The sequence below is a fragment of the Centruroides vittatus genome, unplaced genomic scaffold (assembly GCF_030686945.1).
Source record: "Centruroides vittatus isolate TY-2023 unplaced genomic scaffold, ASM3068694v2 contig_1342, whole genome shotgun sequence".
Lineage (NCBI taxonomy): Eukaryota > Metazoa > Arthropoda > Arachnida > Scorpiones > Buthidae > Centruroides > Centruroides vittatus.
In genome coordinates, this window is record NW_027120854.1 from 339,133 (window position 1) to 364,685 (window position 25,553).

The window sequence follows — 25,553 nt, forward strand, 5'->3', positions numbered from 1 at the left end:
TATCTTAGAGAAATCTTATACGTGGTATTACAGATTTCGTGAAGAAGAGGGTAGAAGTAAAGATTGAGCTCCTTTTTTTTTAACTCTTTCCGCCCTGTGGGCACTAAGAGGGCCTCTTTTAGAAGGCCCATTATGGGTTCGGCCAGGCCCACAATGGGGCGACCGGGTGGTGAGGGACGGGGCCCGACATATCCGAACGGACCACCCCCCGAAAAATTCCTGGGGATTATTCGACCCGTTCGGATTCGATCCCGGGTCCCCCAGAGCGGTAGGCTGCCACCTCGACCGCTCGGCCATCCGGCCGTCAAGACTGAGCTCCTAACAGACCATAAGACGTAACGCTTAATAGGATGATGATTATGATAAGACTACTATGTACAGGCCAATACACTGTATGCGTACTTACTGTATGCGTAGCATCGACTTAAATAAAACAACAAATAAGCAAAAAAGTTTATTTAAAATACAATATTTTACATAATAGTTTAGCTAGTTACGAGGAATTTCCGATATCACATTTTAGTATTCTCTACGAAACCTTCGTTGATGTTTCCTTTCTCCGGTTTCTCTTTTTCTTTTTCATTCAGCATTTCGTTAGTTGTTTCACCGGCTTCTTCCACATATTTGTAATTATAAGCCATGAAAGCGAAGATCAACATGTCCAGGATCATCAGGCAAGCAAACATGAAGAATTCGTATGACTGAAAAGTAATAATTATAATTAGAAAGCCGCATTTCTTACTATTTTTGTAGATCAATCATAGCCTTACCTGTCTTTCGAATAACTCTAATTCAGCAATTATCATAACTATGAGGTTCCCGAAGGCGGTAGTCAGTAACCACGCAGCTTGAACCACACTTTTCATACTTTTTGGAGCCTGAAAGATAGTTACTATTATCATCAATCTGTTTGGAAGAGCTAAACATTTCTGTGACAACAACCTGGGAAACTAGAACAAACCTGCGAGTAGGAAAATTCTAGACCAGTGACAGAAAACATAATTTCACCAGCAGTTATGGCCGTATATTGAGGAATCTGAAGAAGCATGGATTTCGTGTTTGGTTCTCCAACAACGCTCAATGACCATCTCTGAATTATAATTAATATACGTTGAAATCTTGTAAATTTTTAAAGATTTTATAGAAAAATGTGAAAAACTCACTAATTTCTTATTTTTATCGATGGTGGCGGTAAATATGTAAATTCCACCAGTTTCAAAACTGAATTCACTATTCTCTTCTTTGGGTTGAAAGGTTGTTCCTTCGATTTCAACTTTATACCTGTCATATAAAATTGCAGTTTGTATAATTATAAAGTAATTAAAAAATCAAGCGTATTGTGTGACATTTCAAAGAATTTCAGTGATGGACCCTCAGGTACATCCTTCAAAGCAATATGATTCTTGCTTCAAGAACAGATGCAATACGTACGTATTCATACAATTTGTTTTATTTATTTATATAAACTGAAATAGTCACTATTTTCGTAACAGTTTTAATGTGAAATAAATGCTCTGAAGGTCTTCGATGCTTCAACGAGCAATATCACTAAACTATAGCTGCATTAATAATAAAGTGAATATATTTTATTACGATTGATCAAAACTATAAGCTACTTTCACACGCAAGTCTTTTTAAAGTTTTGCCGATTGTCAAAGGTTGCAGTGTGATATCTTCCATGTTATGGCTTGAATATGCATACTCATAAGTGCAATATATTAAAACATGTCTATTTTTCACACGTTGCATCAATGCTGGTACTGAATTTGGTACGTAGCTTTGTACTGTTATCGAAATATTTAAATAAAACTCCAATTTGCTCACCCAGTATGAAATCTCATTTCATTACTCACCTTCCCGGAGTTACGTGAAGATACTTCGTGCTTCCGTTGTTTTTATCAGTGATGGCAACAGAAAACTTTTTATCACCATTCAAATTAATCGTGAAATTGTCTTTGGAATTGTTGCCGAAATCAAATAGGAATCTAACTTGAGAATCGCCTTCTGAAGAGTGTTCTAGAGAGTCGTTAACCTGTACAAAACACAATTTATCTTAAGCAAGTTTGTTTAATTGTTTAATTAGGACTTTTATGCTTACCTTTTGAACGTGAAGCTTATTGTTAAAACTTCTAAAAACAATACTTTCTAGAGAATTGAATGTACGTAGATGATACGTCATTGAATCTATGTTATAATCGGCGCTTTCACATTTATCAGCAGTAATTTTAAAATTATGGACAACGTCCGATTTAACATCTTTGGCTTTAAACATCTAAAAAACGACAATTTTGTATTATTTTTGTATAAATAATCATGAAGTGTAACTTCCGTTTCGATTAATCACCTGATTATAAGACAATTCTGTGGAAAATACTTCTCCAGCAATTTTCAAACTACATGGCACATTATTGATGATGGTCAAGTGCGTATGACCTTCCATAGGATGGGAGGGCGTATTTTGCTGAATATTAAAATATTGTAGATGTAAATGCATGAGTAATTAGAACTAGTGTAATTGCTATGCACAAAATGAATGGGAAGAAGAGAAATAATTGACTTACCTCGATGGAAATCTCAAGAAATCCAGCGATAAAGAACGAAGATGCGGCTAATAAACCTCCAACTGTGATCCTCTGAAGTGGCCTAGAATAAGGCATATTTCGTAATCCTTCTAATGCAAAAACGATAAAGAATTTGTCAGTTTTTACCTTGTTAACAAATTAAATTTGGCAAAGAATGGGTATATGATGTAATCGAACAACGGTATGAATCCAATAATAAAGAGAGGATTGACTACTTGGATTTGGTCCGGTTTTATGCGATAACCAAACTGGAACGATGGTGAAATTGTGTAAACATCAAACAGAAAGTACACAAAAGAAAAATATTTATCTTACAAAATATCCATCTAATCTTGTGGCTTGCAATGTCCATCTCGAACCCTGGAAGATAAACAATGAGCGAATGAATAAAACTAAGACGTAATTTGTAAATATTGTAAGAATCGGCATTGTGTTTTGGGATTTTAATTATGTTAACAAAAAAATAAATAAAATAAAAATTATACACTACCTGCTGATCGAAAAGCGCCCAGAATAGTGGAAGTGGCAAGTACAGAAACAGCACTGACAGAAGTCCTTTCACATCAGAAATTAACTTTGCCTAGAATAGTATCATTCACATCGTCAAAATTGTCAATAATGCGGTTTAGATACAGTTCAGTAAATGAGTAGTCCTATCTCTAAGATACTGCAATTTAATGTAACAATTGTAGTAAATTGCAAAATCAAGTAAAATGTTCCAAAATTAGGAATTCAGGCGATTCAAAACTCTCCATACAGGCATAGGGCTCGTTTTATTATGCAGGATATTTGTATGTTAAAAATGAGGTTTGTTTGGGTACCATTTAACTAAATACAGATAAAATTTGTGGTGTTATATTGTGTTAAACCGATAATCACCATGTCCATTTAGAGCCCATACTTCTTTTACTACAGATTAAAAATCAAGGGAACGAAGTGTAGAGAGTTACCAAACTTGATTTGGCTCCGTATGAGGGCTATTGACTCATTCAATATTCTATTATTCATGTAGTATGTACACATTGTAATCCAAACTGTGTGGATTATACATCTTCAATTCTTATTCTGAAGGACATATTCACGATTCTTCCGGAAATTCTTATGTTGCTAATGATCTACTTACATCAAATCTATCGTCAGCATAATCTAACCAATGGTTCCTAGTTTCTTCTGATTTTTTCGACTTGCTTTTCTTTACTAGGGCATGCTATAAAGATAACGACTTGTTCAAGAGATCAGTAACTATAATATATTTCAGGTAAATATCACTTACCGATATGCATTTGACTACGTCCACTAATATATTGCCCTTTGGAGGGTTTACTTTATACATAGGGGAACCAATGACAAAAATAACTGTAAAAACATGAAAACTTAACTAGTGATCACTAAGGATGAGATTATGAAGCAAATTTTAATATTCTAACCTAATGCTACAATCATGAGGATGGCAGGAACACCAAAAGCCAAAGGAAAACATGTAGAATTACCAAAGCAGTGTACATCGGCTAGAAAATAGGAGCAAATTTAAATGTGATAATTAGTAAAATAGCCATTTATACAAATATTACCTCTCAAAACGGGGGTTAAGAAGGTGGATAACAAGCTTCCAGCATTGATGGATAGATAAAATAGAGAGAAGAACCTCTGCAGTTGTTTTTCCTTTATAAAAATAAAAATTTATTTAATTATCATAACATTTTAATCACGTATAAACTGTACATCAGCAATTTGACTTTACCTGACTCGGTTTGAACTGATCTCCACCAAATGCAGAAACACAGGGCTTAATTCCTCCTGTGCCAACTGCGATCATGAGCAGTCCCAAGATAGTCAACGGCCTGAGAAAGAACAAAACACATAAATTATAGATCAAGTATGGGTAGCCACTAAGTTAAACAGGGCCAATATTTGAATTTAGTAACGGAACACTGTTAACTGGATTCAGGGGCACACAAAACTCTAACGAACCCGAAAATTATTGTGTTTCAAATTCAAATATTGGTTCGTATCTCCCACAATATGATGGACCTACCTCATGGGTATGAAATTAGGTATAGAAGCTAGAGAGATGACGACATTTCCTAGTACGTAGAGTATAGATATGTAAAGTATTGTCCTAAAAGGTAAGATTTATCCAAATTAGGGATATCGGTCGAACAAAAGAACATATTTTTAGTGTATTCATTTATAAAGTAATTGCTTACTTGAATTTTCCGAGGAGAACATCGGCCACCAACGCACCAAACAATGGTGTAAAGTAACATCCCATAGCGAATCCATGGAAAATGACAGTAGCAGTGTCTTCACTATACAGAAGAATCTGCGTCAGAAATAGGGTCAGCACAGCTGAAACATTTGCAAACTTTTAATAAAAGATTAGGAGAGAAAAAAATTTTAATTTTATTTCTAATAGGTTTGCTTTGGCTTAAGCAAGCAACACATTCCTCCTTAGAGATCTACCAAGGCGGGATTTCTCTCGGGAAGACTATCTATGGAAAGCTGGCATCTATTTAGGTAAAGAGAACCCGGAAAATTCCACGTGATCAGGCACGAACCCACGACCCCACGAACCCACAAGTGTTCAATGATTTTATCTATTCAGCCAGCCGTGGGCTATTTCTAACACAGGAACACAACAGAGGATTTTCAAATGTTCTTGGAAAAGTGTCGAGAAAGGATTGTATTTTATTTCATTCTTATCAAATGATGTAACAGGCAATTTCAATTTTTTAAGCAGAGAGAAGTAGCAGGATTTATTTCATTCCATTGTTTGCAAACAGAGCATTTTTGGCAGCGTATACAATAAACTGAGTATTTTATTTTATTTCGTTTTTAATAAAGGACGTAATAGAGGATTTTGTTCCCATTTCGGTAGGACGTAAAACAAAATTTAATTTTATATGAGAAAATTGTTATATCCTCTGCTAACCTGAGTTAACAGATGACATTACAATTGTTTTTAGTATAATTTATAGTAAGACAATGAATATATTAATTTCATAATAGTGTTGCCACAATGGAAAAAATAAAACAAAACACGTTTTTAGCTCTGGTAAATGGGAATGACCCGAAAACAGTCGATCGCTTGCATTCTAATTTATTTAACGGTTGCAATCACACGAATTAAAAACACTTAGACCTACATATAATTTAATATTACTTCAATGCAATTTTTTAAAAAATTTTATCCCGGTTTAACGTCAAAGTCTGATGTTTATCTTCGATTTAAGGTCGAAGACTTCGGGGCGACAATTATCCGGTGTGAAATATGTGAAATTTTTTGAGTTTCTATGAGAAAATTTTCATTTTTAAAGGGGTGGAAATTGATTTTAACGTTGACCTGTATTTGTGTAAGGGTATTTTTCAAATAAACATATCTACAGACGGAGAAGAGGGGTTGAAGGCAAATACTATAAATGACATTACGTAACACCTCGATATAAGATGAGGAATCATCAAGGTTACGTTATTACGAAAGAGGATTAATTAATAAAGAGAATATTTATGATATTTGTAAAAATAATAACTTACCTCTCATGCCATAATAAGAGAATCTTTCGCAAAACTCGTTGCCGATGATAAAAAAAACTGACTTTGGATACTTTTCTTTCACTTCCTGCTGAAATTTATACAAAAAATAAGATAATTCATTAATTTGTAGCATTGTATACGAATTAATTCACATTTTATTTCAAATTTATAACGTGAAATGATGCGGGGAGCAGCAGTAAAACTTAAATTTCATTAGCGGCTGCAATAGAAAAATAAAATTTAATTAAAATCCATAAGTTATCTCACCAGGAAACGTATAAAATAACGCGCGAAACTAATTTGCATACGAAGTTTACGCTTTAAAATTAACTTCTTCCTTTCTAAGTTTAATTTTCACTTCAAATATATTAAAAAGTAATATTTTATAAGCAAATTACACACTTTTAACATTATATATAACTCAAAATAACGTTACAAATCCCATTATCTCTACAGTTATATATAACTTATAAACTATAAACGCCTTTTTAATTAAAAAAATTGGCATTTTCTGGATAGAAATCAGAGCAAAGTCATTTATGCAGCCCTTTCTACCACTCTGTATGTAGCTCAGGAATGATACTTTGGTCCTCCTTACGAATTTTAAATATTTGACATAATTTTCCACCCTGGAATCTTCCAATAGTCCCTACACTATCGAAGAAAATATTCATTTTATTTTATTCTGCCCTCAATAAAGACATAAACCGCCTTTCTTACAAGTCAAACATGTTCTATACTTTTGCATACGAACAGCAAGGAACTGAAAAAAGTAGAATTCGAGTACAAAATACGAGTTTTTTTTAATAATTAAATTGATTTTTTATAAAAAGTAGAACGTTATATAACGCGAAAATACATTTCTAAATAAAAAATAAATTGTATTTTTTTAGTAACACAAGAGTTTTTTTAAAAAAAATTAGAACAAACAGCAAAATTGACGTTGAAGTTTGTCCCTAAAATATACCTTTTTAGTGAGAAACTTTGATTTTATGACGATTTTTATGACTACAAAGGTATATTTTAGTATTAAATTTAGTGAGTTTAGTGTAAAATTCTCTAAAATTGGGTAAATATTAGTAAGAAATTTAACTAGAAATGGTAAATTTAAGTACGAAACTTCACTAAAAATATAAATTTTTAACCGCATTTTCGGGAAAATTTCATAAAAGTTTTTACGTTTATCGTAACTAGTACCTTTGTAAAGTATTTCACAGCCAGTTTACCACATTAAGGTTACGACTGTTGTAATTTTTACAGATAAATATAACAATAAAGCGTCACAAAATTACGTTACGGCTGCGTAAACACGCGCTTACTCTACACAGATACTAGGTTTTTTCGAATTAAAAATATATGAAGCTTTGCGTAACTACACTTAAATAGGAGGGAGGATAGGTCACAAAGGTGTATTCTTACCTGAGTTTCCATCTTGTATGATCAAGGTGACGAGTTAGTTAAGGTACGTTGTCGGGTGCGCTATTTAGAGGTCATAGTGACAACGACCCTATACAAGGCGAATTGAATTAATGTAGAGCAATTTTCTGTCGGTTCGTTACGCAATCTATTGCACTAAAAATGCCAATTTTACTCGCAAGTTAACGGCAAGTAACGAGTAACGTAGCACAGACGACGAGAAAAGTAACAGGAAGTGGCAAGTAAAACTGGTAGGACTGCTAGTCGTGTTCCGAATTGTCCAATTTACTCGGGTTATAACGGGGTGACACTAGCTTTCCACGCGATTAAAATCTATAATGGACGTAGAGGATCGCACTGGCAAGGTTAAGGGGGTGTTATTCTTTGTCTTTGTCATTCGTGAACCTGTGGAAACCGAATAGATCAATTCCATTACTGCATATTTCTAGACGATTGACTTACCTTCCTTTCTGCTCCATTAACTAAGGACATGACTACTAAAGGACAGCAGAAATTTGCAATTTCCTCACTCGAATGCGGTAAATTGTATTCACACCGAAAATTTTACACTCCTAACAACGTTTTCTCGTTAATTTCAGGCAAAGGTGGCTGGCGGAAGAAGTGTTTAGAGCGCTTACTCTATTGCCATTCGGTTGTGTTGTTTACCTTTCGCACGCTTTATCGAGGTAATTATTTACGGTATGCGCTTGTTAAGTAGTAACTTTCGAGCGTAGAGAGGGGGTAAAAATATGCATAACTTCGATATTTGTCTGTCCTCGCTTATAACGCAAATTTTAATTGCGTATCGGGGATCTGGTGTATTTAAAAATGTCGCTACCCTCGTTACAACGCTGCGCTTATTATCCGCAACTGTCTTGTATTTGACACCTTTTATGATGCTTATCCTATATTTAAGAGTATTTTACACGTTATAAATAAATCAACACCTCAAGCAAGTTTCGCGGATACCGTATTACCCGTAGATTTCGTTATTAATCGAGTTAATTTCCTGGCAATTCCTAAAAACAGGGATTATAAAGTGGCAGCGGTAAATCGAGGTCTCACACATATTGTAAATACAGTCAAATCTTTGAATAACGGCCACTGACGAAACACAAAAAGTAGCCATTGTAGAGAGACTCTGCTGCTTATAAGTTATCTTACATGAATTTTTGTAATGTACTTGAAAAAATGGACGCCATTTAGAGGTGGCCTTTATTGGAGGTTCAACTCTATAAGTTTCAAATTAAAAAAAGAAAAAAAAATTATTAGTGAGAGCCCCGATGGTGTCGCCTCATTACGGCGAAATTAAGAAACATTATTAGTATTAGATTGTGCGCATATAAAACGTTTCCAATTTTTGCGCATGTTTTAATATTAGTAATGTTTCTTATTTTCGTCGTAGTAGGGCGACACGATCGGGGCATATAACTAATTTTTTTTTAAAAATTTTGTTTATCATACTATTAATTAACTGTATTAATTAATAAAACTTATAGCCATCTTTAAGAACGTTATTTCTATGTTTCTTTATCTGATAAGAATATTAATCACGTCGATTAACCTCACTGTGGTCAAGCCTAAAATTAATGGGCGAAGTACTAACTAGCCGTAGAGTTTAATGTCCGTTGACATTTCAATTCGTTAAATTAAAATAAGAGGAATTTAAAAATTACAGTACGTGAAGAAAATCAAAATAAATGATATCTCTGAATGAATTAAATTAGAAGACACGAAACAATATGGCTGGATGAAACTGTACTATAAAAACTAACCAAGAATGTACAGTACTTATAATCGCAATTTAACGCTACGTTTTATAACAAAAAGCAATAAACATCCATTAGATAAGTAAAAATCGCCTTATATATGTATAATTCTATCAAGAAATAAACAATTAGACAATACTGCTACTTCAACTCATTTAAGACCTATTAAAGACTAGAAAAGTATACTAAATTCTCGATTATCCGTTACTATTTTAACCAGAATAGTGCTAAATTCAGTTTACGGAGTAGAGTTACTATGTTTTTCCTCCTTTTCGATTGTCATAATGAAATACATCGTGTACTGAAGTTTACTGTATGTAAGCCGGTATATGCCGGTACTATAGAGCATATAAATACTACACTGAGTATTTAATAAACATTGGTTGATTGTACAATACCGTATGCATAAGACTGTGTATTGATTGTGGATTGCAAAACCATTTTTCTGTACGGGTAGGAGAATTCATTATTCATCTATCTTCATATATATTATGACCCGACTTCAGAAGGATGACACAGGTTTACTACAACAGGAGACATTATCTGTATGCGGTATTCACGTCCTTCATTTCATTCATGTTTTCGTGTCTGTTAAGTCCGATTTATGCGGTTGACAACATTAAAAACACAACTAACACTAAATACTACAAGTATAATCGAAACTTAATCTTCTGTGTAAACCTTTATTATCGTATATAATACTTATTGTTTAAGATACTTCAAATTAGCGCTGTACACGATTTAGTGCCAATTTTAGTGGCGAATAAATAGTGACACTACAACGAAGTTTCATAGTACATAAAGGACAATTTTCTACGTTTAGAAAGTACTCAGAAAATATTTTTTTAACAATTCTAAGATACTGTCAGTGCGATATTTATGCACATAAAAATATACTGTAAATGATAGCAATCAAAATATACCTTCATACTCCATGAAGTTTAGATAAAGACGAATTTATCGTATTTTTTCGAAGAGCCATTTGAAAATTTCGGTTCGAACATTCAAAAATATTTTAGAACTTAAAATATTTAAATATTTTAAAAATAAAGTAGAGTTAAAGAATTAAAAACAATCAAATTAATATTATGATATCATAGACTTAACAGTTAATTTAAACAGGAAATGATTTAGTTTCAAAATGGGGAGGAACAAAGCGATTTAGACTCGATGCGGATATTAAGGAAAAATTTTTATCTTTAATTAATTGTGGTTAATTTTTGTGTATAGGCCTATATTTATAACCATTTAAAATGATATTTTGAAGTATTTATGAAGACAAATTCTGCTAAATCTTACAGATTTTTCCGGAAAATTTATTCTGTGAGGTTAAAGTCTGTTTCCCACTTTTCTGACTCTACTCTTCCCAATAGGAACGAACAATCGAGTGAATAAAACAATGGTTGTGGGTTCGTGACTCGCCAAAACCCATTCGCCAGTTTCTTATTAAAAGTCCTCAGGGGAGGCAGAGGCATCCCTCCTTGGCAGATGGCCTAAGTGTTAATTTGCTCTATTCTATCAAACAAATAAATGTAGTATATATACTTTTATATAATGTCGAAGTTTAAATATTTTATGGTATTGCATGAGATATGGCGGTGCGTGCTTCTAATCTTTCAGTCGAACACAGCGCGATAGGTCTTCCAGGTTTCAGTGCTGCGTGGCTTTCCCTTACACAATGATTTTTTACAATTGCTAGCAATTGCAAGAAATTATTCTAAAGCGGATTACCGATGACAAAGATCTTCGTGTTACGAAGAAAAGTGAAACTTCTAAAGCCTCATAAGCTAAACACTTCAGTTTCAGAGGCTCGTTTTTCGGAAACGCTTGAGAAGTGGATCCTATTATTCGGACAAGAAGTTGCTTGTGTTCAGGGCTACGTGCTCATCAAATTTCGTTCAAATCGTAGACTCTAACGTCTGGTTTTCTCTTTATTAGTTTAAGATAATAAATTGCCATTCAGACGAGAATAAAATTATAATAGATAGCTTCATTTACATATTTTACTATATTTACTATCATTTATAAAATTTCTTTTTCTTAAATGAAATTAATTAACAACTTACGATTACTTTCGCTTCTAAGTTCTTAAATATTAAACATAATTATACCAGCTACGAGTTGCTCAACTTTTTCGGCGACGTTTAAGTTTGGTGGCGCCATCTGTTATCATATTTTTTGAAATTTTTTATATTTTTAAAAAATACTGGCAAAAAGCTTAATTTAGAAGACAAAAATGAGTTTTATATTAAAAAAAAAAGATTGTAAATGATAACGAGTAAAATTGTCATTAAACCCGACTATACTAGAAATAAACACAATCCACATTATTTCCTCACTCTCTCGACCTTTAACCACGAAAATTTAACAGCATCAATCTCTCTAATAAGTAAACTTCTACGCAAAATTTCAGAAATTTTCGACATAAAACACAGGAGTTACTAAGCTTAAAAGGAGGTGAACAAACTCGTGCTACACATACAAAAATACTGAATTTGATTAATTAAACAAAACTGTTTAGTTATTCACATTCAGTATTCGTTTTGCGTGAAATTCACAAATTCATTATATAATTAATAAACATTTTATTATCTAATTCATAATCAAAATTCACTAACAAAGCACAGCATATTTGAAGTATACAAAATTAATTTGTACAAAAACAAATACAATATAACAACAATTTACGGGAAATTATTCATTAAAGCGTTCAAACTTCATGCATTTGAATTACCGTAATTACAGAAATTGTCAGTTGTAAACATTGTAATAAATCACTTCTTCTTCCTTAGGCTCTGGCACTTTCTCGACATTTCTTTTTTTACGACAATAAACAAAGCAAGCAAACAGAATCCAACTGAATAACAGTAGAAAAGCAAGAATAGCGACTGCAATTTTCCACCCGAAAACAGAATTAATTGCGTCGGACCCATTTACTGATGACATCAAATTATCTTCAGAAATTTGTGCGCATCGATCACCAGAAATAATTTCCGCAAAGGACGAAGAAGTCGAATTTTTCGCGCATAAGACATCGGAGAAATCTGCAATCTTCCTTTTGTTTCTCAGCAACCAGTCTTTAGTAAATTGCGAATGACAATCACAAGTCCAATTGTTTCTTGATAAGTACACCATAACTTCGGCAGAAATGTCGATCAGATTCATTAATCCGGAAGGTAATTCGGTTAACCGATTTCCGTCCAATCGAAGAAATTCGATGATTGGTAAAATAACATAATCCGGAAAATGAATTAGAGAATTGTTGCTGAGGTGCAGACGAGTGACTTTGCTCCACGTTCGATAATCCACAGTCGAGAATTCCTTTATGTAATTATTACTCAAATCGACGACTGTCGCATTTTCGATCAGAAATTCGGGTAATTTTTTTATTTTCTTTCCATTACAATCGACTGTGAGGTCTTCGTTTTCTGAGAAGCATTCGCAGTTCAGAGGACAATGACTTCTAATGACGTAGAATTGCGTAAAATCCAGCAATTTCCTTTCTTCTCCGTGACATTGGATGTCTTTTACATCCGGAAAAATTTGTAATGAAATTTGTAAATTTGATCGAACAGTGCTGATAAAATGCAGAATTTCTCCATCACACGTTATTGGGTTAAAACGTAATTCATAACTGGGTCTGTTGAACCCGTATTTCCATTCATCGATATAAATGGTTTTTATGCGACAGAAATACAAATCGACCACCAAGCGGTTCGAAGTGTAAATCGGCAATTTCACGGTTTCGAAAAGATTCCCCGTAAAATTAACATACGTCAAATTGTATTTTGTCCAATTTAAATTCGGCCATTCCGTCAAACCCGCTCCATACAAATAGAGTCGTTCTAGTTTATTGTTGAAGTCGAAAGAAATTTTCTTGAAGTTGTTTCCAGAAAGACGAAGAATTCGTAAATTATTCGTTGGAAAAAAGATATTTTTAGGTAAAAATGTCAGGCGATTATGTGATAAATTGATTTCTTCCAGATTCGACAAACGTTGAAAAGAATCCTCTAAAATATATTCCAGATCATTTCCCTTCATATTTATTTCTTTCAAGTTGGAAGGTCCATCGAAAATTCCATTCGGTAGTGTTGATAATTTATTCCAATCGCACTGAAAAATTTCCAGATTTCTATTATTTTTGAAAAGTTTGGATGGAAGATGCAGCCCATTGTTGGAAGAGAAAACAACTTTTCTTGTTAATGGAATGGGAAAAGAAATCTTCTTCGATTCCAAGTAAAGGAAAATTAGAAGCGCGAAATTCTGTGAGATTGTGCAGTTCCTTTAAAAATAAAGATCGCAATTGAGAGAATTTTCCAGAAATAGAAAGTATCCTTAAATTTGAAAGACCTTTCCACAAGTCTTCGGGTAAACTTGTTATTGGGTTTCTTTCCAAATTCAACTGTTCCAATAAAGTGAAATGTCGAAAGGCTAAAGGATGAACGGATTCGATTAAGTTGTTACTTAAGTCGAGGGTTTTCAGGTTATAAAGACCACGAAAGAGTTCTTCTGACAAAATCTTTAATTTGCCATCGTTCACTTGTAATTGAGAAAGACTCTTCAATTGTTGGAGTGGTGTTGGCTGAAACGACGTAAAGTTATAATTCGCGATTTTTAAAGAAATCAGAGAAGAATCGTTATGAAAACTCAAATTGAATATGTCGAAAGTTCTTAAGCCTTCAATTTCTAAAATTTTCAGAGACGACATATTTATAAATGATGCACTTTCGAAATTCAAACTCTCGCTCGTGTATTTCACGAGGATTTTTTCGATTGCATAACCCGAAGCGAATCTTTCGACGGAAAATTTCGCCAAGTAGCAATCGATAAATTCTAAATTTTTAACGTATTTAACATTTAAACAATGCATCGGAGGAATGTCGATGGTTTTATCGTCACTGCAAGTCACAGATAAGGAGTTATTGAAGATTTCTACAGAGGAATGTCTATTTGATATATAACACCTATTGGCAGTCGATATACAAGAATTATTTTTCGTTTTTTCCTCAACATGTATTGTTTCTGTACCATTCATAAAATGAAATTCTCCAATTCTGCGGCATTTGTATATTGGCGATTTACAAGAAGAGTTTTCCCATTGATTCCAGAAATGGCAGCAATTGACTAGCGAGAAAAAGAGTGGAAAAAAAATTACCAACCTCATCGTTTCTGCTCACAGCCGTGTCGTTTCTTCTATTTTACGTGAGACGCAAGTCTTTGTGGAATACACCAGCATTTGTTGTTATAGCCGTTACTTGTCGACTGACAGATAAACTGGATTAATTAGGAGAATGACTCGTTGTTTCTTATTCTTATCGAAGATAATGATGACATAATTTCTGACTAATTTCCTTGTTATTCGTTTCGCTCATATAGTAACAAACAATTCAGATTATTATTAAGTGTGTTAAGATATTTATAATAAGTGTAATCCATTTTTATTCTAGAGATTTATTACATACACATAATCTATATATACACTTAGACTACACGTTCTGTATTTCATAATTGTGCGTCAAGTTGACTTCTTAAATTCCGAACATTTTAGAATTTACAAATTGTCGGTTGTAGATTTTAATATGCCACATAAAGTTGGAAGTGTCACGACTTATTTATTGATTGTTTTTCTAATTTCCTCGTTTAAAATTCTTTCATTTTCTAATCTTTTTCTGCTGCAATGTTTTATTTTCTTTTCATTATATTTTTCATTTATGATCTTAATTCTTTTGTTTTCATTGTACTTCGTGTTCTAATTATACTTTGCACTTATAACGCTGGAAACACTTCATTTTCAGAGGCTCGTTTTTCGGAAACGCTTGAGAAGCGGATCCTATTATTCGGACATAAAGTTGCTTGTGTTCAGGGCTACGTGCTTTCGTTCGAATCGTAGACTCTAACGTCTGGTTTTCTCTTTATTAGTTTAAGATAATAAATTACCATTCAGACAAGAATAAAATTATAATAGATAGCTTCATTTACATATTTTACTGTATTTACTATCATTTATAAAATTTCTTTTTCTTAAATGAAATTAATTAACAAATTACGATTACTTTCGCTTCTAAGTTCTGTGTACCACGGCCGTATAGCGAAACGGTCAAGGTGGCAGGCTACTGTTCTGAGGTACCCGAGATCGAATCCGAAAAAGAGGTCTTGGTTAGGAGGGGGTTTTTTCAGCTTTAGTTAAATAGTTTTTTTCTAGAAGACAAATGTAATTTGTAGAATATTACCAATGTACAATGTTACCAAATGTTTACAACTGGCCCACCGACCACGTCCGACACAGACAGCAACATTTCAGAGATGGACCGACGAACAGATTCCCACCCAGTCAGGACCACATCCCCAGAGGGCCCGTTCCAACCAATGTCCGCGAAGGTCGTGACGTAGAGGTAGAGCGTGCACAACACCGCTGGATTTACCTCGTTACCTCGACCCAGAAGGGGTGTACGACTCGTCTGCCAGACTGGGCTTAGGCCAAATTGGTGGCGCAATGTTACGATGGCTCCAATCATTCTTCCTCCACCGCACCTTTCGAGTTTGTTGGAAAGGTCACCACTCCACACCCCATTCTACCCCTGGGCATCAATCGGACTCGCGGAGGCGGCAACGTGAAGTTTGACGTTTTCGGCCGGAAAGAGCTCAGTCGTCGACTTCTCTCCCGAACTACGGCGCTCACCGAGGTCTTTGTATTTATTGATACAAATTCCTTGAAGTCCATTTTTCGAGGCCTTCACGTGGACTACCCACGGAACCTTCTTCCGCGCCGAGCTAGCCCTTTGTGCGGGAATACTTCAAAAAGTTCTTCGCATCCAGGCAAAACGGGTTGGAATAAAAAAGCCGCACAGTTTGGTTTACTCGATGTTTTTCCCAGTGGCAGAATTCGGTGCGTCGCTCTCAAAAGGAGCATCTCCCTGCCTCGTCCCCTTCATCGAGCGTGTCCTAAACGCCTCCCTCCGGATGGCACTAGGTGCCACCACACCCATTACTTCCCTTTATTCGGAGACAGGATTCGTTCCTCTCGCACACCGCTTGCGAGCGAGGACACTCTCCCACGTTCTCTCTCACCACTCCAGAGGGACTTTTAGCCCTTTCCATTCTCTCTTTAAAACGGAATCGGGACTGGGTTTCTAACGTGGTGACTACATTACCAACCCTATATTACTAGCCCTATATTAAATGGTCACTAATCCTTCTCTGTCAGGCGGGTTTGCCTCTGACCTGTATATACCGCCAAGCGTTTACCTCTCCGGACATTTCCCGGCTCCTCTCCAACATTTATTTAGACCGTCGAATTTTGTCCACTTCGGTTTTGAGGGCATATTTTTACCAAGCAACCATCCGCCGTGCCGGTGGCAAAATTGGGCGCTAATCAATTCTGCCGGCGGTGACTCACGATTCGCCTTCGACCATCATCGATCTGGCGACTTACTCCAAATAAACAATGTAAACTGAAGAAGAACTTGTGGACAGTTCGAGAAGACAAAGAAGCTGCGGACAGAAATAAATGCTCATATGAAGGAGAGTTTTAGAGAAAGATTGCAATGTGATAAATAAAAAATGAAGACTTGGACGTCCCGAAAACACTTTTTTGTGACTTATTAAAGGCTCGTGTTATATCTGAACACGAATGACAACTGGACATTAAAGAAATATTAATTTAGCTCTGAAAATGGTAAATAATGTGTTCTACTCCTGTATCTGTCGGATTTCCAAAATGCTATTGTAATTTTATTACGGATATAAAAGCCGAAATAATATGGTTGGTCGCTAAGCATTCCTTTTTCTACAGATTCGAAAGAGTAAATAATTATTTTGAATTCATTTTTTGGTTATTTTCTTCTAATCTGAAGATTAAGCAACTAGTGGACAGTTTTAGTTTTAAAACCTCTGTTTTATTGACCAAAAAAAATGTGGGTATCTCACCCAGTCACATTACAGATGAGGATTTCTTCTACTGAAAATTTGGAAATTATAATTTGTAGGTATTTAATGGAATTTTTAAAGTATAGCTATATATAAAGAGAAATTTGCTTTTTTAAAATTTTAATGCGATTCTTGTATTAATCGGATGTTTGCTATAAATCGGGATTTCTTCTGTTGAGTTAGATTTTTGGAATTGTTGTCTGTATACTTCAACATGTACAGTACACAGGAACTTTACATTTCATACGAATTCATTGAAATCACACAAATATCTGAAATGGCTTTAGCATATCACGTAATAACTTTTATAGTAATATACATAAAAAATAAATTTAAAACAATGGGATCGGCTGTATATATATATATATTTTTTTTTAATAATAACTTTTAATTTAAAATCCACTTTATGTGATTTCTGACATTAATTTTTTGTATCCGATTGCCAGTAATTAGTTCTGTCACGTTGCTAACGAATAAATGAATTCTTATCGACGTGTGTTTCTTTCGATAAGAATTAAGGGTTTGTGCTTAAATGTTAATGACGATCATTAAGTGGATATTTATCGATCGTGTTTATAAGTATTTCCTTAATATAATTACCTAATTGATTTCTTATTTGGCTGTTTCCGTTTAATTCTTTCGATATTTTATCGGACCGATTTCAGTTAAAGTCAAAAATAAATTCTTGTTTATTTAATTGAAAAACATGTCGTTTCGGTTTGAAATTCCGCCAATTTTTGTATTTTAAATATAATTTCTGGTCCAGTTTTGCGAAAAATGACGAAATCTTTAACGTCATCGAGTCCTTTTACCAACTCGGTTAAGAAATTCGTCAAATTCCCGTTCTTTGCGCAGAAAATTCTATTGGGATTAAAGCTTTCCACGTGAATATTTTGAACAAATTGGACAAAATACAAATCGACGTGTGTTGATTTTACGGGGAATTTTCTTTCGAAACTGTCAATTTGTCGATTTACCCCCCGAATCGATTTAAATTTCTGTCACATAAACACCATTTACATCGATGAATACGGATTCAACAGACCCAGTTATGGATTAGGTTTTAACCCAGTAACTTGGATGGAGAAATTCTGCTTTTCATCAGCACTGTCCAATCGAATTTAAAAATTTTATTAGAAATTTTTCCGAATCTAAAAGACACGGAGAAGAAAGAAAATTGCTTGATTACACGCAATTCTACGACACAAGAAGCCATTGTCCACAAAACTGCGAATGCTTCTCGGAAAACGACGACGTCACAGTCGATTGTGGGATTGTATTCGGAGCGAACATGAACGGTTTTACATTTTTCCTCGTAAACATTCATTCATAAACTTTCCGATTTAAACAATAAAAGACAAAATAGTAGTTTCTTAACTGGCGCGTTACGTCACAGCTACCGAACGAACCTGTTGCGAGTAATGTACTGTACAGTACCTTCCGCTTTCGTTAGACACGTTCGAAACTGGTTTCTTAACGTACGGAGTAGGACGTAATTCGGAATGTTGTGTTTCGGATGATGACGTAATTTATGTCTAACAACATTTACATCTCGTCTGTAATGACGTGCAATACAAATTCCTACGTAATAGACAATCACTACTTATTGAAGGATCAGTGCTAAGATGAAGAATTATCTATTTATTTCCTTAAATGCAAACAATAGAAATAATTACCGGTAGAATTAAAGTAAAAATTTCAATCTGGAAATGACTGCATTTTGTACAATTATTTCCTTATCTTTTAAACTATTAACTTTCCGTTTTAAATGTTATTTTTCCGAGTTTTCTTTTATCAAACTTCAACATCCTTTACCCTTTCGTTGGTAAAGTTAATTAATTTTAGATAAGATTTCCTCGATTTATTTAAGTTTCTTACTCGAAGATTAATTTATTTTTATTTTTCAAATTATTTGCCAGAGTTTGGCATTTATCTTGTACTTTTATTAACTTATAAAATGCTTTAAATATTACAAATGGCCGGTGTTTCATTCACACAGGAAATCATTTCTGTTCCTTCTAATTATTTTTTGCTGTTATCTTATCAAATAAGGGTATTTTGATTTTCTTTAAAGTTTTAGAAAAAATAAGATAATAACCGCAAGAAATATTTTATATTTCGTGATAATATAATTGAAATTTTGCCTATTAAAAAAATTTCTATTCGAACGAATGTAAAGGAATACATTTTATATTTATTTAATATACAGTGTTGACATTTTTATTATTATAATTTAACTAAAGTCAGACATTCTTCTGTGTCACAAAACAGAATTGATTAACACCATTCAGATAAGTCTTAAGGAAGGAAAATAAATAATATTTTATTTACAATATCAATTTGTTTCGACGAACAACTCACTTGTAATAAATGTGGAAAACAAATTTTTTATTTGTAAAATATTCATTTAACGTTAATTATATATTGTTCCTATTACTACAACGGAAATAAACAGGAGGCGATTAAAAGCTGTATACGTCATATTTCCGTAGGAAGCACGCTTGAAGGTAGCTGCCGTCATAATTTATCGTGTTGTCAACGTAGCAACAGTAGGAATATCGAATATTAGAAGCTCAGAATTCTGCTTTATTGTTAATTCCTTTCTGAGGATCGTACTTCTCAGATCCGTTTGTCGATATAATTACAAGGATCATTGGACGAGATGAGGTTGGTTATCTTTTTGCAATTCCTATTTCTGATGGTTAATTCTTGTCAAGAGTTTTGGCAAGATTGGAAAAGTCTTCCTTGTGGGGGGTGTTATTCGCATTACAGCTGCTATGAATCAAAGAATTCTTCCTATGTTAGTACAGACGGTGAACATTTATGGATCCAGTGCCACGGTGAAACGATCGATTCTCGTTTAATGCGATGCTTGAATGTTAAAAACGTACAAAAGATACATTTTCATAAATGTTTTCTGTCCGAGATTGACTTTGGAATATTTACTTTTGGGTATGCAATCAAAGAAATCGACATAGACTCACCATTCGAGTCTAAACACACACTTCGAGAGCTACTCATTTAACAACGTGCCTTCTCTGCGTATTGCGAGGATAGCACACGTGAGTACGTCGCTTCTGAATTTAACATTTCACAATGTACCATCTCTGGGTATATTGAGCATTTCATTCTGTAAGTTCACTTTACTTCCGAACAAACCTTTCCGAAATTTAATTAATCTTTACTCGTTACGAATTATAAATGGAAAGTTAAGAGTTTTACCAGAAGATCTATTTTATAATCTTCACAATTTAGAAAGACTGACGTTATATTGGAATAAAATTGAATCGATTCATCCACTTGCCTTTAGAAATCTTTCCAAACTCCTTAAATTAAATTTAAACAGGAATCAAATAAAATATTTACCCAGTGACATGTTGAAAGGTCTTTCAAATTTACGGTCAATTACTATGAGTTGGAACCGAGAATTATCAGAAATTCCGTCTGGATTCTTTAAGAAACTCCACAATTTGACTGAACTTTATGTAATGTCTTGTTCCCTTTCTTTCCTCGATGAAGATGTATTTTCTGACTTAATTAGTTTGAAAGGCCTCTATTTAAGTAGCAACCAAATTGAAAATCTTCCCGAAGATGTTTTTCAGAATTTGTCGTCATTGGAGACTCTGAAATTAACAGCAAATCGCCTGACATTTTTACCCGAAAACGTATTCCTTCCTTTGACTAATTTAATGCATCTCGATCTAGCTTATAACAATTTATCCGAATTACCATCCAGTTTAATGAACTTGATCGACGTTTCTCCGGAATTCAAGCTTTTCTTATCAGGAAATATTTTGACTTGCGATTGTCATTCGCAATTTACTAAGGACTGGTTGCGTAGAAACAGACAGAAGATTGCAGATTTCTCCAGTATTTACTGTAGAAGAAATTCGTCTTTCATCAAAATTGTTTCTAATGATGGATGCACATAAATTCCAGAAGGTAATTTGGCATCTTCAGTAAATGATTCTTCTTTCAACGAATATCGATTGGATGAAACAAGTTCTGTTTCAGCATGGAAAATTGCAGTGGCTGTCGTTACTTCGCTGATGTTATTAAGCGTGGTTATTGTTGTTTCCGTCGTTTATTATGTAGGAAGACGGAATGACAAGAAAGAGCCATAGACTAATCGAGACGAAGTGATTTATTACAATGTTTACACTTGACGAATTCTGTAATTGCGATAATTCAAATGTATGTTCTTTCATCAATTTAACGAATTTCCTGTAATCAATTGTTATCATTTTGCATTTATTACTATAAAAATGTATTCTTTTTTTGTTTATTTCAATAAAGCTGTATCAAATATTAATTGTGTGGACTCCTGCGGTAAATATTGACTACGAATGATATTTAGAAACATAAAAGAATTAAAAAATAAAGTTTTAGATTAAACACAAAGTCAGTTTTGAAACTATTTAATCAGACTACACTTTGCTTATAGATAGTACAGAGATGAAAGAAATATTTTACAATGCAGAGAAATTATAATTAACATTCGAATCTTCTGTAAAAGAACGCTGACGTTTCGACAACAATAAATATTTTTCGATAGAGAATCTGTCGCAATCCTTTCTATCATCTGCCGCTTCGAATTTGTTACAATCAAATACAATAGAAACAACTGTGTGGTGTCGAGTACACGTCACAATTGGAGAAAAATTGGATGGAAATGCCATCTTTTGTGTCTTTCCAAGTCTTGCTACAATATAAAACTTTTAATAGAGTGTGATTGGATTCGTGTGTTTTTGAACAGGCGTGTGTATGCTTAAGGTGAAAATTTTATACAAATATTTCACTCGTAATTAAGCCGAAATCATTTAACTTTCATCGAACTTTTCAATTCTCGATAATCGTAAAATGTGTGTTTTGAAATCCGAATAATTGTGACGGTTATTGGCAGCGGTTTTTTAAACGCCCGTGATAAGTGAAAAGCATTGTTTTGAACCCGAAATTTTGCAGTTATACGGATAGCGTGTTTATGAGGATGTCGCGGATGCACACCGAAATTAATTAGGTAAAAATAGCTAGAAAATCACCGGTATTTCATTTGATGTCGGGGTGTAGTTACTGTAAATTGTGTTAATTTACTTCGTTGTAGATTGTAACCTGTTTGACATTAGATTTTAATGGATATAATAGGCCTAACCCCTATCGGAAATCGCTTGTAACAATCTGACACGAAAGAGTTTAATTACAAGTTGGAGATTTTTCAGTCCAAAGTGATTCGTCTAAAATTATTTCAGATTTTTTTCGAAAAGCTGATAGAAAACATTGCCAGAATATCATTGAAATAAAATCTTTCAAATGAACTGTTTTACGTTAGCGACAATGGAAAAATATTTTGTTTCTATTGTCGACATTTTGAAAATGACGTCAGGAGTGCTACGACTAAGAGAAGTTCCATCTGTCACTACGACCAGAATTAAGAAAGACTAAAGTTTACTATACAAAGTGCACGTGTCGTCGAATAACCCGTACGTTGTTGCGATTTTCGAAAGTGTCTCTGCCAGAGAAGCCGATAAATTCTGGTTGCGAGCAAAATAAAAAAAAATTAAATTTTAAAGCTAATTGTAGTTTAAAGCCGATTAGAATCCCCCCTTTTAACTCGTGCCATCTCCATCAGGTGACGTTAAAAATGGTATTGTTCTTCTGTGGGATAGGTCTTTTCTAAATATTCTCAAAATCATAAGTGAGATACAAGAAGAATGAAAAGTTTTTCGTGTCTGAATTTTAATTGGTTTCGAGTTTCAAATCGAAGGCCTGTAAGCATAACCTCTGTCGTCCGTCTTTCGTTAATCTTGAGAACGGAGTTAGCTAGACGTTTTGTATTAAAATATGATTGCGGCACATCGCTAAGTAATGACAGTGACTCTCCTCCGAGTAAAGAAGTTACCGATTGACTATATACAGTAGTGAGAATTGCTGTGTTCCGAAGAGGATTTCTCCGCTTTCCAGATGTCTAAAGTAATTTCATATTTCTCCTTGGAAAGGTAATCGTTTTCTTGGAAGAGTTGCAAATGTCAAGGTTTTCTGTAAGGCGCTTGCCGAAAGATAAGCGATTAAATAGTACAAAAATCGTCAAAAAAATTGGCACTGCAGACCGTGATAGAACAAAAAACTACTGGGTATAGAGAGCTCAAAATTAAAAGTCTACAGTTAAAAGGCTAAAGTTAAGCCTTTGTGGTTATCGATGAGATGCAGGTCATACTTCCTGTTGAATAGGGCAAAGTTCATGGGTACCCCTACAGCCAATTCAGTTTTACGGCTTATAAGGATAAAATTGCGTGGAATTTTATCTAAAACGTCACTCAGAATAACAAAAGCCCATATTTATTTAAATTAATACTTTTTATTACAATTTTTCTAAACGAAGTATCGTCTAATGTCTTGACGTGATAGTGAAACACGACAGTACAAACACGTGATAGTAAAACACGTAAAGTTATTAAACAGAAACAATTGATATCCGTGTGAAATGTAAGAAAGTGCGCAAAGTAAAAAATTGTGACAATTTACACGGCTACAGACATACAACGACATATTCAACTTGGCCACATCAATCACATTCACAGTTTCATTCAATGTGGAGATAGTACCATTACCCTTAAATGTTCCCCTACATTTACTATCCCTAAATATTACAAATGATTGTAGTTTCATCCATACAGGAAATTATTTGTATGCTTTTTAAAGCACTTTTTATCAGTTTTCTTTACATATCAAAGTAGGAGATTTTTATTTAGTTTAACTGAACAATAACCGATTTTAAAAGTTGTTACATTTCAATTAATGGTGCAATTTACTAACAAAAAATGGCGCTTCACATATATTGATATGAAACAGCAGCTGTACTGTACACTAGAGTAAAATGCAGTATCATACACACTGCACACAATCATCAAAAAATAAGTACATGAATTAGAGTACAGTCTTACCAACTGTGTACAAAAATATTCATAACTTTTCAATATACAAAGAGCATAACGACTATTAGAAGACACTGCTATGAGCCATGTTCATCGCACCAGAAACACTTCGCAACAGAGCTAAAGCCCTACCCTGGCCAGAAGTAGAAAAAAACACTAAAAGTTATTAATTTTTCTGACAACAGATAGAACACACGCTTTTGTCAACCTACTTACTGCGAAATTTAATTGGATTATTTTAAGTACATCAATGTAAATTTTTTAATTAATCAATTAAAAATATTTAATAAGATAATTGCATCTCGTTAAAATTGGGAATTTTATAAATGGAAAAATAGCAATCGATGTGTTAATTGGGAATATTCGGCTCAATAATTTATCATCTTTTGTATCACATCGTCAAATCCTAAGCAGAGACTTCCTGGAAAATAGTTTTAAATTTACTCTTTTGCTATAGAGTGTAGACCCACATAATAACAATTCGGAATACTATCTTTTTGTTTTCTACACACAGGCGCAGGAAAATAAATTAAACGAGGATAATTTTTGATACAGGAGTTGCTTATTCGATTCCGAACATTCTTATTTGTATTAATAAATTTTCACTTTGAAATATTATAAATATATGGGAATTCGAGAATTTACAATATAATTAAAAAATTAATTTTTCTAATTGGCTGGCATCAGAAAATGATAGACGTGACTTCTGTAAATCACGCTTCTGCGAGAGCACCGATGTCAACCGGAGAAGCCGACATTTGCCGTCATCAGTCTAAATAAAAGCCATTCTGAAATTAACTTCAGATTAAAACGTAGTAATTTATAGTAAAACGGTCTTCTATAATATTCGTAGTAGTTTGTAAAGCTTGAATTTCAATTTAATAAGTATTATTTTGTTCAGAAACATTAAAAATACATCATTAAGTAGGTGAATAACATAAAACATTATATTTTACTATAAAACAATTAACACAATTACCAGTACGTTTTGGTAATATTACAAAAAATCCTGACCAAAACAGGAAAAATAAACTAATTTACTTCAATTCAATTAAGTATAAAACTGTCGATACGCTTGCCTTTTTTCCTTCCTAAAACACAATTTGCAAACTTCCATTAATCCTGAAAATATTTCAAAGGCAATTATTATTTCAATGATATTATATCGGTCTTAAATTATAAATAATTTGTAACTGTGATTATAAATGTATCTGAAAAATATTTTCTTTATACACACGAGAAAATAATAATCAAAAATTGATAAAGCATGAATTCTTAAATCTAGAGTCCTTCTGTGAACCGTATTTCGATTGGTTGGAAGTTGCCTATCTGCTTCAGAAAATTTTCTTCGGGGTTCTCTGTCCAGTCTATTGTGTCACATATTTCTAATTTTCTGT

The 25,553-nt window shown here is 33.7% G+C and overlaps 4 protein-coding genes across 6 annotated transcripts; 1 reads left to right on the forward strand and 3 right to left on the reverse strand.

Annotated features, from left to right (window-relative positions):
• Positions 1–441: 441 nt before the first annotated feature.
• LOC136990824 (peptide transporter family 1-like) lies at positions 442–11,414 on the reverse strand. Of its 3 annotated transcripts, none has more exons than XM_067289257.1 (20): positions 11,368–11,414; positions 6,117–6,204; positions 4,790–4,931; positions 4,618–4,701; positions 4,324–4,423; positions 4,154–4,244; positions 4,010–4,090; positions 3,856–3,938; positions 3,706–3,789; positions 3,073–3,162; positions 2,898–2,942; positions 2,709–2,830; positions 2,562–2,643; positions 2,345–2,461; positions 2,099–2,272; positions 1,854–2,032; positions 1,164–1,281; positions 962–1,090; positions 771–878; positions 442–701 (listed from the first exon to the last, which is right to left on the reverse strand). In XM_067289257.1, exons 2-20 carry the CDS (start codon positions 6,121–6,123, stop codon positions 513–515), a joined length of 2,025 nt encoding a protein of 674 aa, XP_067145358.1. In that variant the 5' UTR covers positions 6,124–6,204; positions 11,368–11,414; the 3' UTR covers positions 442–512. The 3 variants fall into 3 exon arrangements, with proteins under 3 accessions (XP_067145358.1, XP_067145357.1, XP_067145355.1); XM_067289256.1 differs by lacking the exon at positions 11,368–11,414 and adding an exon at positions 10,225–10,311; XM_067289254.1 differs by lacking the exon at positions 11,368–11,414 and adding an exon at positions 7,995–8,332.
• Positions 11,415–12,052: 638 nt separating this feature from the next.
• LOC136990807 (protein toll-like) lies at positions 12,053–13,342 on the reverse strand. Its single transcript, XM_067289234.1, has one exon. The coding sequence runs from the start codon at positions 13,340–13,342 to the stop codon at positions 12,053–12,055; it is 1,290 nt and encodes a 429-aa protein (XP_067145335.1).
• A 94-nt stretch (positions 13,343–13,436) lies between these two features.
• LOC136990808 (carboxypeptidase N subunit 2-like) lies at positions 13,437–14,336 on the reverse strand. The gene has a single exon (XM_067289235.1). The coding sequence runs from the start codon at positions 14,334–14,336 to the stop codon at positions 13,437–13,439; it is 900 nt and encodes a 299-aa protein (XP_067145336.1).
• Positions 14,337–15,540: 1,204 nt separating this feature from the next.
• LOC136990809 (carboxypeptidase N subunit 2-like) lies at positions 15,541–21,528 on the forward strand. Its single transcript, XM_067289236.1, has 2 exons — positions 15,541–15,693; positions 20,206–21,528. The coding sequence occupies exons 1-2, from the start codon at positions 15,541–15,543 to the stop codon at positions 21,157–21,159; spliced, it is 1,107 nt and encodes a 368-aa protein (XP_067145337.1). The 3' UTR covers positions 21,160–21,528.
• Positions 21,529–25,553: the final 4,025 nt, after the last annotated feature.

Excerpts from the sequence above, each read along its gene's own strand:
- LOC136990824 (XM_067289254.1), bottom strand. The coding sequence starts at position 8,024 with ATGTCCTTAGTTAATGGAGCAGAAAGGAAG. Across the intron at positions 3,790-3,855 it reads ACGTAGTCAAATGCATATCG|CATGCCCTAGTAAAGAAAAG; the intron begins GTAAGTGATATT and ends TTATCTTTATAG. Across the intron at positions 2,273-2,344 it reads CAGAATTGTCTTATAATCAG|ATGTTTAAAGCCAAAGATGT; the intron begins GTGATTAATCGA and ends GTCGTTTTTTAG.
- LOC136990807 (XM_067289234.1), bottom strand. The coding sequence starts at position 13,342 with ATGAAGGGAAATGATCTGGAATATATTTTAGAGGATTCTTTTCAACGT.
- LOC136990808 (XM_067289235.1), bottom strand. The coding sequence starts at position 14,336 with ATGAATGGTACAGAAACAATACATGTTGAGGAAAAAACGAAAAATAAT.
- LOC136990809 (XM_067289236.1), top strand. The coding sequence starts at position 15,541 with ATGTTACCAAATGTTTACAACTGGCCCACCGACCACGTCCGACACAGA. Across the intron at positions 15,694-20,205 it reads GCGAAGGTCGTGACGTAGAG|ACTCACCATTCGAGTCTAAA; the intron begins GTAGAGCGTGCA and ends AAATCGACATAG.